The sequence below is a fragment of the Bidens hawaiensis genome, unplaced genomic scaffold, assembly GCF_021521415.1.
Source record: "Bidens hawaiensis isolate Kalapana, Puna unplaced genomic scaffold, B.hawaiensis_p1.1 tig00063996_1, whole genome shotgun sequence".
Lineage (NCBI taxonomy): Eukaryota > Viridiplantae > Streptophyta > Magnoliopsida > Asterales > Asteraceae > Bidens > Bidens hawaiensis.
This window is the reverse complement of record NW_027501455.1, coordinates 43,112-55,553: the sequence shown is the minus strand read 5'-3', so window position 1 is coordinate 55,553 and position 12,442 is coordinate 43,112. Positions and strand designations below refer to the sequence as shown.

The following is a 12,442-nucleotide window of genomic DNA, read 5'->3' as shown; positions in this document are numbered from 1 at the left end:
AATTTGGGGTTTTTTATTATTATTATTATTACCACTACTACTAATTTTGTGTGTGTGTGTGTTTTAATTTAGTATATTGACTCTTGATTTAATTGAATGCTAATGTATATATAATACTTTATATTTTTTTGTTGAATTTGCAGTCTGGATATTAATTGAATGCTAATGAATGTGTATCTAATACAAAAAAAAACAATTTTTTTATGTTTTTTTTTATTTTAATACATTGATTCTTGATTTAATTGAATGCTAATGAATATATAATACTTTATATTTTTTTTTGTTGAATTTGCAGTCTGGATATTAAATTGAATGCTAATGAATAATGCATCTAATACAAAAAAAAAAAAAAAACCCACTAATTTTGTTTATGTTTATTCTTTTTTTTTATATAAATTTAATACATTGATTCGTGATTTAATTGAATGCTAATGAATATGTAATCTTAATTTATTATTATTTATTTATTTGGATTTTGATTGTTGAATTTGCAGTCTGGATATTCGGTTTAAAAACATCTAGTACTAAAAGAACAACTAGTTTTCGTTTTTTTAAACTATTATATTGATTCTTGATTTAATTGGATGCTAATGTATATGTTTGTGGCTTCAGGATCCAGTTGTAAGGCCGATATCTGAGCGCGATGTTACTAGTATGCACGATCTAATACCTGAGATTCCTCTATGGTTGAAGAATCCTGATTATGATCGCGTATGCATTTTCTTTGCAACATGTAATAAAGCTGTATTAACTCTGTATAATTCATTGTTCTTTACTTTGCATTCTGATGCGTTGCAGGTTGACTGGCTAAACAAATTTGTTTTGAACATGTGGCCTTATCTCGACAAGGTACATTGTAACAGACCGGGTAGTTTTATAAAAATTGAAATAATTTTAACATTTGTTTAAATTTTTGAAATCCCTTAAAAAACATGTGTGTTCACTGATGAGAACTTGAACCGAATCAACACAGGCAATATGTGGTGCGATAAGGCAGGCAACGGAACCTGTGTTTGCTGATTATATTGGAATCAGGCACCGGCCGATAGAAGCCATCACTTTTGAGACATTAAGCCTTGGGACCCTTCCTCCTACATTTCAAGGTTAGTGTTTGTAGCCTGGGTATTTTGGTCACTTTTTAATATTAATATGCTCTAACTAATGTTTCTCGCGCTAATGATTGGCAGGCGTTAAAGTCTACGAGACCAACGAGAACGAGATAGTGATGGAATCGCCTATTAAATGGGCTGGAAATCCAAATATAGTCATAGCTGTGAAAATATGGTCTCTGTGTATCAAGATTCAGGTATGATGCTATAGTAAGTATACCTTCTCGTCAGCACAAGTTGTGCTTTACTTGGTTCTATTGGTTAACACGGTATTGGTGGGGCCCGTGAGGTTTCCTGTCATTATAAAAAATGGTGTTTTTTTATATATTTGATTGTGAATTTGTAGTTGGTGGATTTACAAGTGTTTGCCGTTCCAAGGATAACAATGAAGCCTCTTGTCCCGGCTTTTCCATGTTTCTCCAATGTTATTGTATCCTTGACCGAGAAGGTACCCATTACTGTTAACATGTTGGCTGCTAGTTGTTACATTTGTTTTATGTTGTTTTTTTTAACATGAGTTTGTGATTCTCGTATTATACTTATTAATAGCCTCATGTGGACTTCGGCCTTAAAGTACAAGGTGGCGATGTTATGTCCATCCCTGGTCTTTATCGATTAGCACAGGTTCATATTTGTCACGTTTTTAAAAGATTTTGAGCTCTTTTATTTACAAATATAGAAAATGATTTTTTTTGGCAGGATATTATTGAAAAAGAGGTTTCGAAACTTTACCTTTGGCCACAAACTCTTGAAATACCAATTCTTGATTCTTCCCTGTAAGTTAGTTAACCAGGAATATTTCTCTAAATATATGCGGTTGGCGTAGTGGGCCCTACATATTTTGTGTAGACGTTTTTTTTTAAACTATGTTTTAACAGTATTTTTTTGTCAGTTGTGTTGTGAAGAAGCCCGTTGGAGTACTGCATGTGAAGGTTATACAAGCAACGAAGCTCATGAAAATGGACCTGTTGGGATTATCTGACCCGTACGTTAAACTTAAATTAAGTGGAGAGATGCTGCCTTCAAAGAAAACAACAATCAAGAAAAAGACTTTAAATCCTGTGTGGAATGAGACCTTCAAGCTTGTAGTTAAGGACCCTCAAGCTCAAACTCTTCAAGTCAATGTCTACGATTGGGACAAGGTAAATGACCAAAATACCCTTGTAGAAATACAATTCTTTTTTTGGTAACCATGAGAAACTGTTTTTTAGGTAGGGAGTCATGATCGGCTTGGGATGCAAATGGTGCCATTGAAGCTGTTAACACCCAACGAGACAAAGAAACTAACACTTGATTTGCTAAAGAATACAAACATAGCCGATCCGCATAAGAAGCAACGAAGAGGGCAAATTATGTTGGAGATGACTTATGCACCATTTAAGGAAGACAATGATGTTTTAAACGGGCCCCTTTCGCCTGTTAATGGTGAAAACGGCGTGGGGCCCATAGGCGGAGCCCCAAGTGGGGCCGGTGTACTTTTGGTGACGGTCCAAGGAGCCGAGGATGTAGAGGGGGAGCATCACAACAACCCATATGCTATGGTGATATTTAGAGGAGAAACAAAGAAAACAAAGGTTAGACTTTTGACTTTTTCAGGTCAAACTTATGGCTTTTCAAGTTCATATTTGATATATATTTTCTTGCATCTGTTATATACGATAGTCTTTATCGTGAAAATTTAAAAAATTTATATAAATTTTCAAGTTGAAAGTCGGTTTCTTTGACCTTACAATCTTAAACTTTGGTCAGCAGGTTATTAAACGAACTCGAGATCCTAAATGGAATGAAGAATTCCAGTTTATGGTTGAGGAACCACCGATACAGGATAAGATACACATCAAGATTATGAGCAGGAGAATGCGTATGAGCTTCCACTCGAAGGTTGTTTATTCATGCACGTATTTTATGGTGTTTAGGTGCATTAAGTTAATGGTTCTATAAAATGTGCAGGAGTCATTAGGGCATGTGGATATTAATCTTGTTGATGTAGTGCATAATGGAAGGATTAACCAAAAGTTTCATCTTATAGATTCGAAGAACGGTTTGGTTCATGTCGAACTTCGATGGAGAGAAACTTGATGTTGTTTCTCTATGATGGCGGAGTCAAAGTGGCGAGTGGTATAGTCAGCGTGATTATATTTTTGAGTTCTTTTGTAGTGTTTACGGTTGACAAACATTTTGGTTATTACCAAAGCGAGGCATATCGAATGATGAACTGATTTAGTTGCTTATACAATTGATGGATTTGATGCTGATTGAAAATAGTGTTATGCATTCAACACAAATGTTAATGTTGGTGTATAGATTTTCAACTACTCTAAAATTGACTTTTCTAAATTTGACACATGACTTAAAAATAAGATCACAAAATTCAAACCTGTAGTTTTTCTTATGATAGCTTTTAATATATTTTAACATATAGCAACAGGTAATCCGTGACAGAATTGTTACATGCCAAGCATAGTCCATGAAATGAGAACATTTGATTATCAGCGAAGTACATATATATATATATATATATATATACATATATATTGCAAGTAAGTTCACATCATTGCACTAAACATATATTGAGAAAGTTGCAGTATATTCGAGAGAGATTGGAACGAGAACATGTGATTATCAGCGAAGCACATATATATCTGAATATGATAGATCCGCTCACAAAGCCCGTGTATCAAAGGAGATATGAGACATATGCTAATTTTATGGAACTTGGTTTATCCAGTGGTTGGATTTTATCTGTATCTGTTACATGGATCAACTGACGAGTATTTTGAAACATGATAGCATCTTTGTATACTCCCATCGGAGAGACATATTGAGACTTGATTTTTTTAGACCACTATGTGACTGGAGCCCTCAAACTCAAGTTAATACCGCTCGGCTCCAAGCCTTTGAGTTTGATTGCATAAAATATTGCACAATGTAAATTGTCGTAAAAGACGTGTGTAGTTAAAATATGACATGTTACTTTAACTGTTGATGATTTCGAGCCGTTCGGTGATTCAAATTGACATAGACGAATGCTAGTACTCAAGTAAAAATCTGATATCAATCATTTTGACACCAATAAAACCTTTATAACTAATCTCATACCTAGCGTTGCAAAAATCTCGACTAGGCACCGATTAATCACTAGTCACCACTTCACTGATTATTTTCGGGCCAGTCGGTCAATTAATCGATCAATGTCAAATCCGGCCAAAATCGACGGTTTCCGACGAGATTCTGACCAAAATCAACGGTTTCTGGTGAGAATTCGGCCAAAAGCAGCCGTTTCCGGCGATATTCCAAGAAAAACCAACTGTTTCAGCTAGATTCCGGCTAAAATATGTTTGTGTATGACTGTATGTATAAAACTGAAAATTACATATAAAAATGTATGCGCGTATATATAAAACTGAAAAATTATACATTAAAGTTCAATCCGATTAATCGTTAGTCCCCATCGCCCGACCAACTAATAACGATTTTTACAATATTGCTCAAACCCGAATTCCGGAACCCCCATGTCCCGTCCCGAATACTTTAGCCACTTTATTAACTTTTTAATAAAACCAGGGCTTTATATGCCCTTCAAGATCAAGCCTTTGCATCAATAATAATAATAATATTATTCAACAGCAAACAAACAGATATCGTCGAGAGCAAGAAACCTCTCGATTCGTCTTCAAAACTCTGTAATCGATCTCACGATTCACACTCTTTCTTCTTTAGTCTTCCACAATGGTGCTCGAGGTACGTTATTCAATCGTCTATACATCCTTACTGCCGCATTTACCCCTTCAATTCGAAGCCTAGGGTTTAATAATATTAATATTATTATTATGTGAAATAATCAGGCTACGATGATCTGTATCGACAATTCGGAATGGATGCGTAACGGTGATTACTCGCCTACTAGGTTTCAGGCTCAAGCTGACGCCGTTAATCTCATTTGTGGCGCTAAAACTCAGGTATATTTGATAGGCGTGTATAATTTATGTGTATTTATACACGCAAAGTCTGTATGGTTTATCCTAGGGTTTCGACGTTATTGATATGGGAACACTTTTTAGTTCAAAGGAGTTGATGATCATAAATTGGGGTAAAATCTGTATAAAGATGAATTCTGCAGGTCTAGTTATTTGGATCCTATGCAGTCGATATCTCACCGATATATCGCTTATCGGCGATATTAACCAATATATCAACGATATTCTCGAAATAAGCGTTTTAAGTCTTAATGATCAATTTCTAGTGTTCAATGTTAGTATTTTAAGTCCTAATCAGTTCCTAGTGTTTTGCAAGTTGCAAAAGGTTAATTTGTTAATGGTAGGAGAGTATACTGAACTATTAGTGTTAAATTGCTATATATGTGAATTTTACATGTTATTAAGATTACCGATATCCCACCGATATCTCTCGGCGATAACCTATATCTATTTTCCCGGATTAACGGCTTAGTTAGGATCTTAGTTATTACAAGTTTTTCTGCCATGACAGTTTAGTTTCGTGTCATAACTTTAACTTATTGGTATTACTATATTAGATAGAATATATTAGTTAGGGCTTAGTTTCATATCATCACCATAGTTAGAAGATATGATTTGATTAGGTTTCTTTTGTAACTATCCTCATTGTACTCATCATTATACACAATACTTAACAAGTTTCCATTATTCTATAATTGGAACCAAGTGAAAGTAAACACGGAATTATTTTGGTTTACTTAGTACTAGTAATAGTATTGGTCTGTTGGACTCTTCAGAGGTCGGTTTTGATGGCTCATGATGATGTGTTTAGGTGTTAGTTCCATACTTGCATTGTATACAAAGATTGTATAGTTATATTTATAAATAACAAAGTTGATGTATTGGGGCTTGTATATGATTAGAACCTGAAATATTGTTGGTGGATGTTTGTTACAGTCTAACCCGGAGAATACTGTTGGAATATTGACAATGGCTGGCAAAGGTGTTCGTGTTCTCGTTACTCCTACTAGTGATCTTGGCAAGATTCTTGCTTGCATGCACGGTTTGTCTTTAGTTCACTTTAAACTATGAAAAGTCATTAATGTGTTACTTTTATGAACTATGAAGTGTTTAAATGTGTTGTACGGGTACTCAGGTTTAGAAATAGGTGGTGAGATGAACTTGGCAGCTGGGATTCAGGTTGCTCAGTTGGCTTTGAAGCATCGCCAAAACAAAAAGCAGCAACAAAGAATAATAGTGTTTGCTGGAGGGTATGTAGATATATATCAAGTGAAAGCATCTAGTATATTTTGATTTGTTTGTTATTTTGCTCTTATTATCTCTTTCTTGGATTTCAGTCCTGTAAATTACGATAGGAAAGTATTGGAGATGATTGGAAAGAAGTTGAAAAAGAACAGTGTAGCTCTTGATGTTGTGAACTTTGGTGAAGAAGATGAATCCAAGACAGAAAAGCTTGAGGCTCTTGTTGCTGCTGTAAATAATAGTGACAGCAGTCACATTGTTCATGTTCCAGCTGGATCAACTGCACTCTCTGATGTTCTTTTGAGGTTTGTAACTGTTTGTTTTTTTACTTGTTTATATCAAATGCTATTATCATGGCTCATAACTGATTTTGTTAATGTTTGATTTTAGTACTCCTATCTTTACTGGTGATGGAGAAGGTGGGAGTGGTTTTGCAGCGGCAGCTGCAGCGGCTGCAGCTGGCGGCGTGTCTGGTTTTGACTTTGGTGTTGACCCAAATCTTGACCCTGAACTTGCACTTGCTCTTCGTGTTTCAATGGAGGAAGAACGAGCAAGGCAAGAAGCGGCTGCGAAGAAGGCTGCAGATGAGTCTACTTCACAAGATGCAACTATGTCTGAAAATGTTGGCACTTCAGCTTCTGAAGCTGAGAACAAAAAAGATGATTTGATGGTAAGTATTGTTTTTATAATTATTGTTATCATCATCATTATAATATACTTCGTTTATATTACAAACAGTAGAGTTAAAATATTATTGTTTTTACCCAGGATGATGAGAATGCACTGCTGCAGCAGGCTCTTGCAATGTCAATGGATGAACCTGCTGCCACTGTGACCACACGGGACACTGATATGTCAGACGCAGCTGCTGATGATCAAGACTTGGCCCTTGGTAAGTTATCACTCGCGTGTTCTTGAAAAAATTGGATCCTTTTGTGTTGGGAAACATGAGAAATTGGATTTTTGTGTGTGTGTGTGTGTTGTTGGTCTTAAGTTTCTTGTGGGAAACATGAAAATTGGATCTTTTTGTGTTGCTGGTCTTAAATTTTTTGTGGAAACATGAGAATTGGATCTTTTTCTGTTGTTAATCTTGAATTTCTTGTGGGAAACATGAACATTAGGATTTTTATTTTTGTTATGTTGTTAATATTGAATTTCTTGTGGGAAACATGAAAAAATGGATCTTTTTGCAGCTCTACAATATTCTATGCAAGATGGTGCAAAAGATCAGTCAGAAGATATGGGAAAACTGTTGGCAGATCAATCATTTGTGTCATCAATTCTTACTTCTGTACGTCTCCTTTTATTGTTATTATACTTAAATAAATTTCGAGAGAAACGGGACAATATTGTTTTTCTAGAATTTCATTTGTCTTGATGTTTGATTTTCAGCTTCCAGGAGTTGACCCTAATGATCCTTCAGTCAAAGATTTGCTTGCTTCGATGCAAAATCAGCCTGAGGTCAGTTTGATAGTTTTTGTTTTTACCAAGTAGATTCTTTTTTCGTTTATTGAATTTTTTTTTCTCATTTGTCTGAGCAGAAGAAAGATGATGACAAAGCACCCAAGGAAGATGACAAGTGATCTTATCTTTTCTCTAATCAGTTATAATCTCAGGTATACGTAACTGTTGATCACGTTTTGTAGTCAACCCGTGATGACGATGAGTTTTGACTTTTTGTTTCCTGCGTTTGTGGGTGTACAGGTTACTGCATTTGGTGGAGGATGATGGGATAGGTTACAATGTATGGAAAAGTAATCCTTACCATGGATTTGGTTTACTTGTGGTGTTTGTTTAATCATGGTACTTGGATAATCAATTTCTTCTTCGTTTGTATGTTTTAAAATGTTATTCGACAATTTCTTGGATGCTAATGATGATGATGTTTGGTTGATATTAGATGATACACTATCATTGTCATAGATGGTATTGAACATACCAACAATTTAATAGTTAAACCACATTAGAATGTAAGGTTATTTGTACGGTTTGGGGAGGGTGGAATGTAGGAAGTGTTAGGATTAAACTCAAACACGAAACCGAACACACACACGAAAGCAATAAACGAACACGAGGATTTAACGTGGTTCGGTCTAAACTGACCTATGTCCACGGGTGGCAACTAGATATTCTTTATTGAGTGACGAAAGATTACAAGTACATAATGTTGTTTATATAAAGACTGAACTAGGGTTAATAAATTATTATGCAAGAAATCTAAACCGGGCCGGGCTTCAGTCTGGCCACCCTACACCCATCTGCCTTTTGGACTTCAAATAATAAATCGGGCCAACAAATGGCCTACGAAACCCAACAATCTCCCACTCGGAGGCCTTGAATACTTTCGTCTGCACTCTTGATTATACTTCTGTAATCTGAACATTAAACTTGTTCTAGTTGCCACCGCCTTCTCATCAATTAACCTGAAGGCCCGTTGAAGCTCCCCGGAGCTCCAACACGTCAGTCACGGCTGAAACTGCCCCTGACCTGTTCTCTGTCCCTACCGGCTCCCACTGTAACAAACTACCGGATCCTGAGATAACCTGAGAACAAACACTCTCCATATTCAGCAAGTAATTCATTGGAGAGACTTTTAAAGCTGGAATACTGGTTTTTTTAATCCACTGTCGACCTGGAACTGTAACTGAAACACGACCTGTGCTCCCACTGTCATGATGTCCCCCAACTGATTTAACCTTCCTAGCTCGTTCATCCTGAATCTTCACTTTGGCTCTGGGTTTGTTACTTGCAAAACGAACCTTCTTCTGCCCACGAGATTCTGTGAACCGGATTTTGTCTTTCACCAAAACTGGATCCACTCCTTTCGATGACATGCCGACCATATACAATGAACCCATTTTCGTGCCACAAGCAACCACAAGATTCCCTTTGACTACTTTCCACTGCTCATTCCCGAACTTAACATCGTGCCCCTGGTCATCCAACTGCCCAACTGAAATCAAACGTTTCTTCAAACTTGGAATAACCCTCATGTCTTTCAAAGTCCAAGAAGTACTGGCTGAAGTTATCAAATCAACGTCTCCCATACCCGTAACCTCTAAAATATAATCATTCGCTAGTCGAACCTTTCCAAAATCCCCAAATTTAAGATTCTTCATCGTTTCACTACAGTGAGTGGCATGAAACGATGCACCAGAATCCATCACCCAAGCATCAACGCTACTCTCAACACTACAAACCAAAGCATCATCACTACTGATCCCGTCATCTGTGTCGTCTTCTGTAACGTTCACCTCTTTCTTACCATTCGGACACTGATTCTTGAAGTGTCCTTTCTCTTTACAACCCCAACATTCAATATCCTTACGAGTCTTAGACTGACTCCTCTTCCTGCTCCCACTGCCTCGCTGTTTTCCCCTACCTCTACCTTCTGTGACTAGCATATTGCCTGATGATTCACCTGAACTTCTGGGTCTTGAATCTTCTCCCAGAATCAGATCTCGAATCCCATCGAAAGTAATATTTGTAGACGAACTACAAACTGCAGTCACTGTTTGCGACCAACTGTCGGGCAAAGAGGATAATAACAAGAGGCCTTGAACTTCATCATCAAACTTAATGTCAACTGACACTAAGCGGGACAAGATCGAATTAAGATTATTGATATGCGTTGTAACTGACCCACCCTCTTTCATTCTTGTTGTCACTAGCTCTCGGATAAGATAGACTTTATTCTCTGCCGAAGGCTTCTCATACATGTTAGATAGTGCTTCTATCATACCACGTGCTGTGGTTTCTTTCATGATGTTAAACGCCACATCTTCCGACAACGACAAAGTAATACAAGCCCTGGCTTTCTTGTCTAACTTCTTCCAATCTGCTTCTGACATCTTTTCTGGTTTTACATCCTCAAGCACTACATCTAAATCTTTCTGACAAAGTAGCGCCTCAATCTGCATCTTCCACCAACCAAATTTCTGTCCATCAAACTTCTGTATAGAAACCTTTCCGTCTTCTGCCATGACAATGACTAAACGAAAAACTGGATAAAAGCAGAGACAGACACAGCAATGGCACGAGCCTGAACTTAACGGCTGTTCTACTGAACTCTGTTAAATAATCAACCTATTTAAACGGCAGCGGAAATACGAACTGTAAATCAGAAACTGAAACGATAAAACCTGACAAACGCGGTTGACACTGATTATCCGTTTCTTTAAACAATTTCTTCTGACCTGACAACGGTTATTCAAATAATAGGATCTTGATTCAAACGTTCGTGGCTCGTACTTTGCAAAACATGATCTCCACCCAAAACAATATATATATAATACCAATATATATTATTGTTGCCAATACCAAATTAAATTAAAAAAGAAACATGTACCAAACCTCAAAAAGAAAGTAATAAATTCTGGTCCACACTTACTCCTTGTGTTCACAGCCCAAATTTTCCCATTTTCTTTTTTTTTTTTCAAAGCCTAATATAGGCACTATTCAACCTGGTCAAATAAAAAAATGAGGCTCGATCTAACCTTCCTGTTCACACACTTCTTCTTTGTCCTTGATCTTTTGATCATTGGCAAATCAACTAGGGATAGTGACGGTGCAAACGGCGCACCGGCGATTACCGGTGGTGGCGAACGGTGGTGCAAGCAAAACTTCGACGCGGCGGAACCCTAAACGGCAGCGGCGGAAACTGCCGACTGCTGTAGGTTTTGAATGGAACCAACAACCAACAAAAACGTAGATCGACGGGCTGGGTTTAGTAGCGCGTTAACAATTGCGTAAACCCTAACGGCGATCGGAAAACCATAGGCGGCGGCGGAACCCTAGCGCAGTAGGGTGGCGGCGGCTGGATGGTTTGGCGGCGACTCGGCTGGTTCAACGTGTTCTTCGCGTGATCTGAACCTAAGCTCTAGATACCACTTGTTAGGATTAAACTCAAACACGAAACCGAACACACACACGAAAGCAATAAACGAACACGAGGATTTAACGTGGTTCGGTCTAAACTGACCTACGTCCACGGGTGGCAACTAGATATTCTTTATTGAGTGACGAAAGATTACAAGTACATAATGTTGTTTATATAGAGACTGAACTATGGTTAGTAAATTATTATGCAAGAAATCTAAACCGGGCCGGGCTTCGGTCTGGCCACCCTACACCCATCTGCCCTTTGGACTTCAAATAATAAATCGGGCCAACAAAAGGCCTACGAAACCCAACAGGAAGACCCCCGGCTTAAATAACCTATGTGTTATGGACTGCTCGGCTTAGAAATTTGTAAATTCATAAATTGACACCGGTGAATTTGGCTTACCGTTTTGACCAAAAACTGGTCGTAGGGCACCAGACCAGACTATAAGATTCTATGAGCAAGTGGGGTGATGGTTGGTCTTATTAGATGACATTTTTATAGAGATCATTAAAAGTTTCCTTCTACGTTCCTCTGTTATAGGGAGGTGTGCATCTGCAACAATGGTTTAACAGAATAGCTAATCATATCTTTCTAGACCATACTTTCATAAACAAGCATGACACACTGCCAAACGAGAAGTAAAAGAAAGAATGGAATTTGTATAAGATCTTGAAATATCTTGTAGAGAATGAACATAAGTTTGATGCAACTAGTTCCTTTTAACTAACATTCTCAAATAGAGAAGAGTCATTTTATGTTTATGGTCTTATTCATACATTTTTTTTTCTTTACACCTACAGATGACACCAAACTTGCAAATGCGATGTAAGCCTTAATTATGATGGTCGTTTACACCTACCGAGGTCCGAGAACACTAGACTATATAGTCATTCACATGTTTTGTCATCCCGCCATTCCAATGTCATAACCTTAACAAGCAACTTCGTTAATTTTCATTTTCTCCAAGGGGGAATATATCAAAGTCACTTCCAAATAGTGTAAGACAATATTATTATCACTAACAACAAATCGTGAAACCAAATCAAAACCAGACTGTTAACTTTCAACATCAGTTTTGGTTGACAATGAAACAAGTTGGTGCTAAGTTCTAACAATTTAACTCACGCCTTGACCTAAAAACCGTCAAAACAAAGTCAAACACCTAGATAATTAGTTTATTCATTGTCGAAACATTTATATAAACTGCTTTTCATATAAAACAACAAAAA

General features: G+C 37.1%; 2 protein-coding genes across 2 annotated transcripts; both read left to right on the top strand.

Annotated features, from left to right (window-relative positions):
- Positions 1-612: 612 nt before the first annotated feature.
- Positions 613-3,359, top strand: LOC143604125 (synaptotagmin-3-like; the record flags this gene model as incomplete). The annotated part of the gene is made up of 11 exons (XM_077080702.1): positions 613-711; positions 799-849; positions 974-1,103; positions 1,188-1,306; positions 1,456-1,557; positions 1,659-1,733; positions 1,809-1,885; positions 2,002-2,251; positions 2,321-2,683; positions 2,862-2,990; positions 3,060-3,359. Coding segments are annotated over 11 exons (1,524 nt in total), but the record flags the coding sequence as incomplete, so codon positions are not given.
- Positions 3,360-4,735: 1,376 nt separating this feature from the next.
- Positions 4,736-8,054, top strand: LOC143604124 (26S proteasome non-ATPase regulatory subunit 4 homolog). The gene is made up of 11 exons (XM_077080701.1): positions 4,736-4,850; positions 4,955-5,068; positions 6,023-6,128; positions 6,222-6,336; positions 6,424-6,633; positions 6,719-6,998; positions 7,097-7,220; positions 7,522-7,619; positions 7,721-7,789; positions 7,861-7,944; positions 8,033-8,054. The coding sequence occupies exons 1-10, from the start codon at positions 4,839-4,841 to the stop codon at positions 7,909-7,911; spliced, it is 1,179 nt and encodes a 392-aa protein (XP_076936816.1). The 5' UTR covers positions 4,736-4,838; the 3' UTR covers positions 7,912-7,944; positions 8,033-8,054.
- Positions 8,055-12,442: the final 4,388 nt, after the last annotated feature.

Bases quoted from the DNA above. Each gene is read 5' to 3' on its own strand.
- LOC143604124 (XM_077080701.1), top strand. The intron at 6,129-6,221 runs GTTTGTCTTTAG...ACGGGTACTCAG, and splicing joins GATTCTTGCTTGCATGCACG to GTTTAGAAATAGGTGGTGAG. The intron at 6,337-6,423 runs GTATGTAGATAT...CTTGGATTTCAG, and splicing joins ATAATAGTGTTTGCTGGAGG to TCCTGTAAATTACGATAGGA.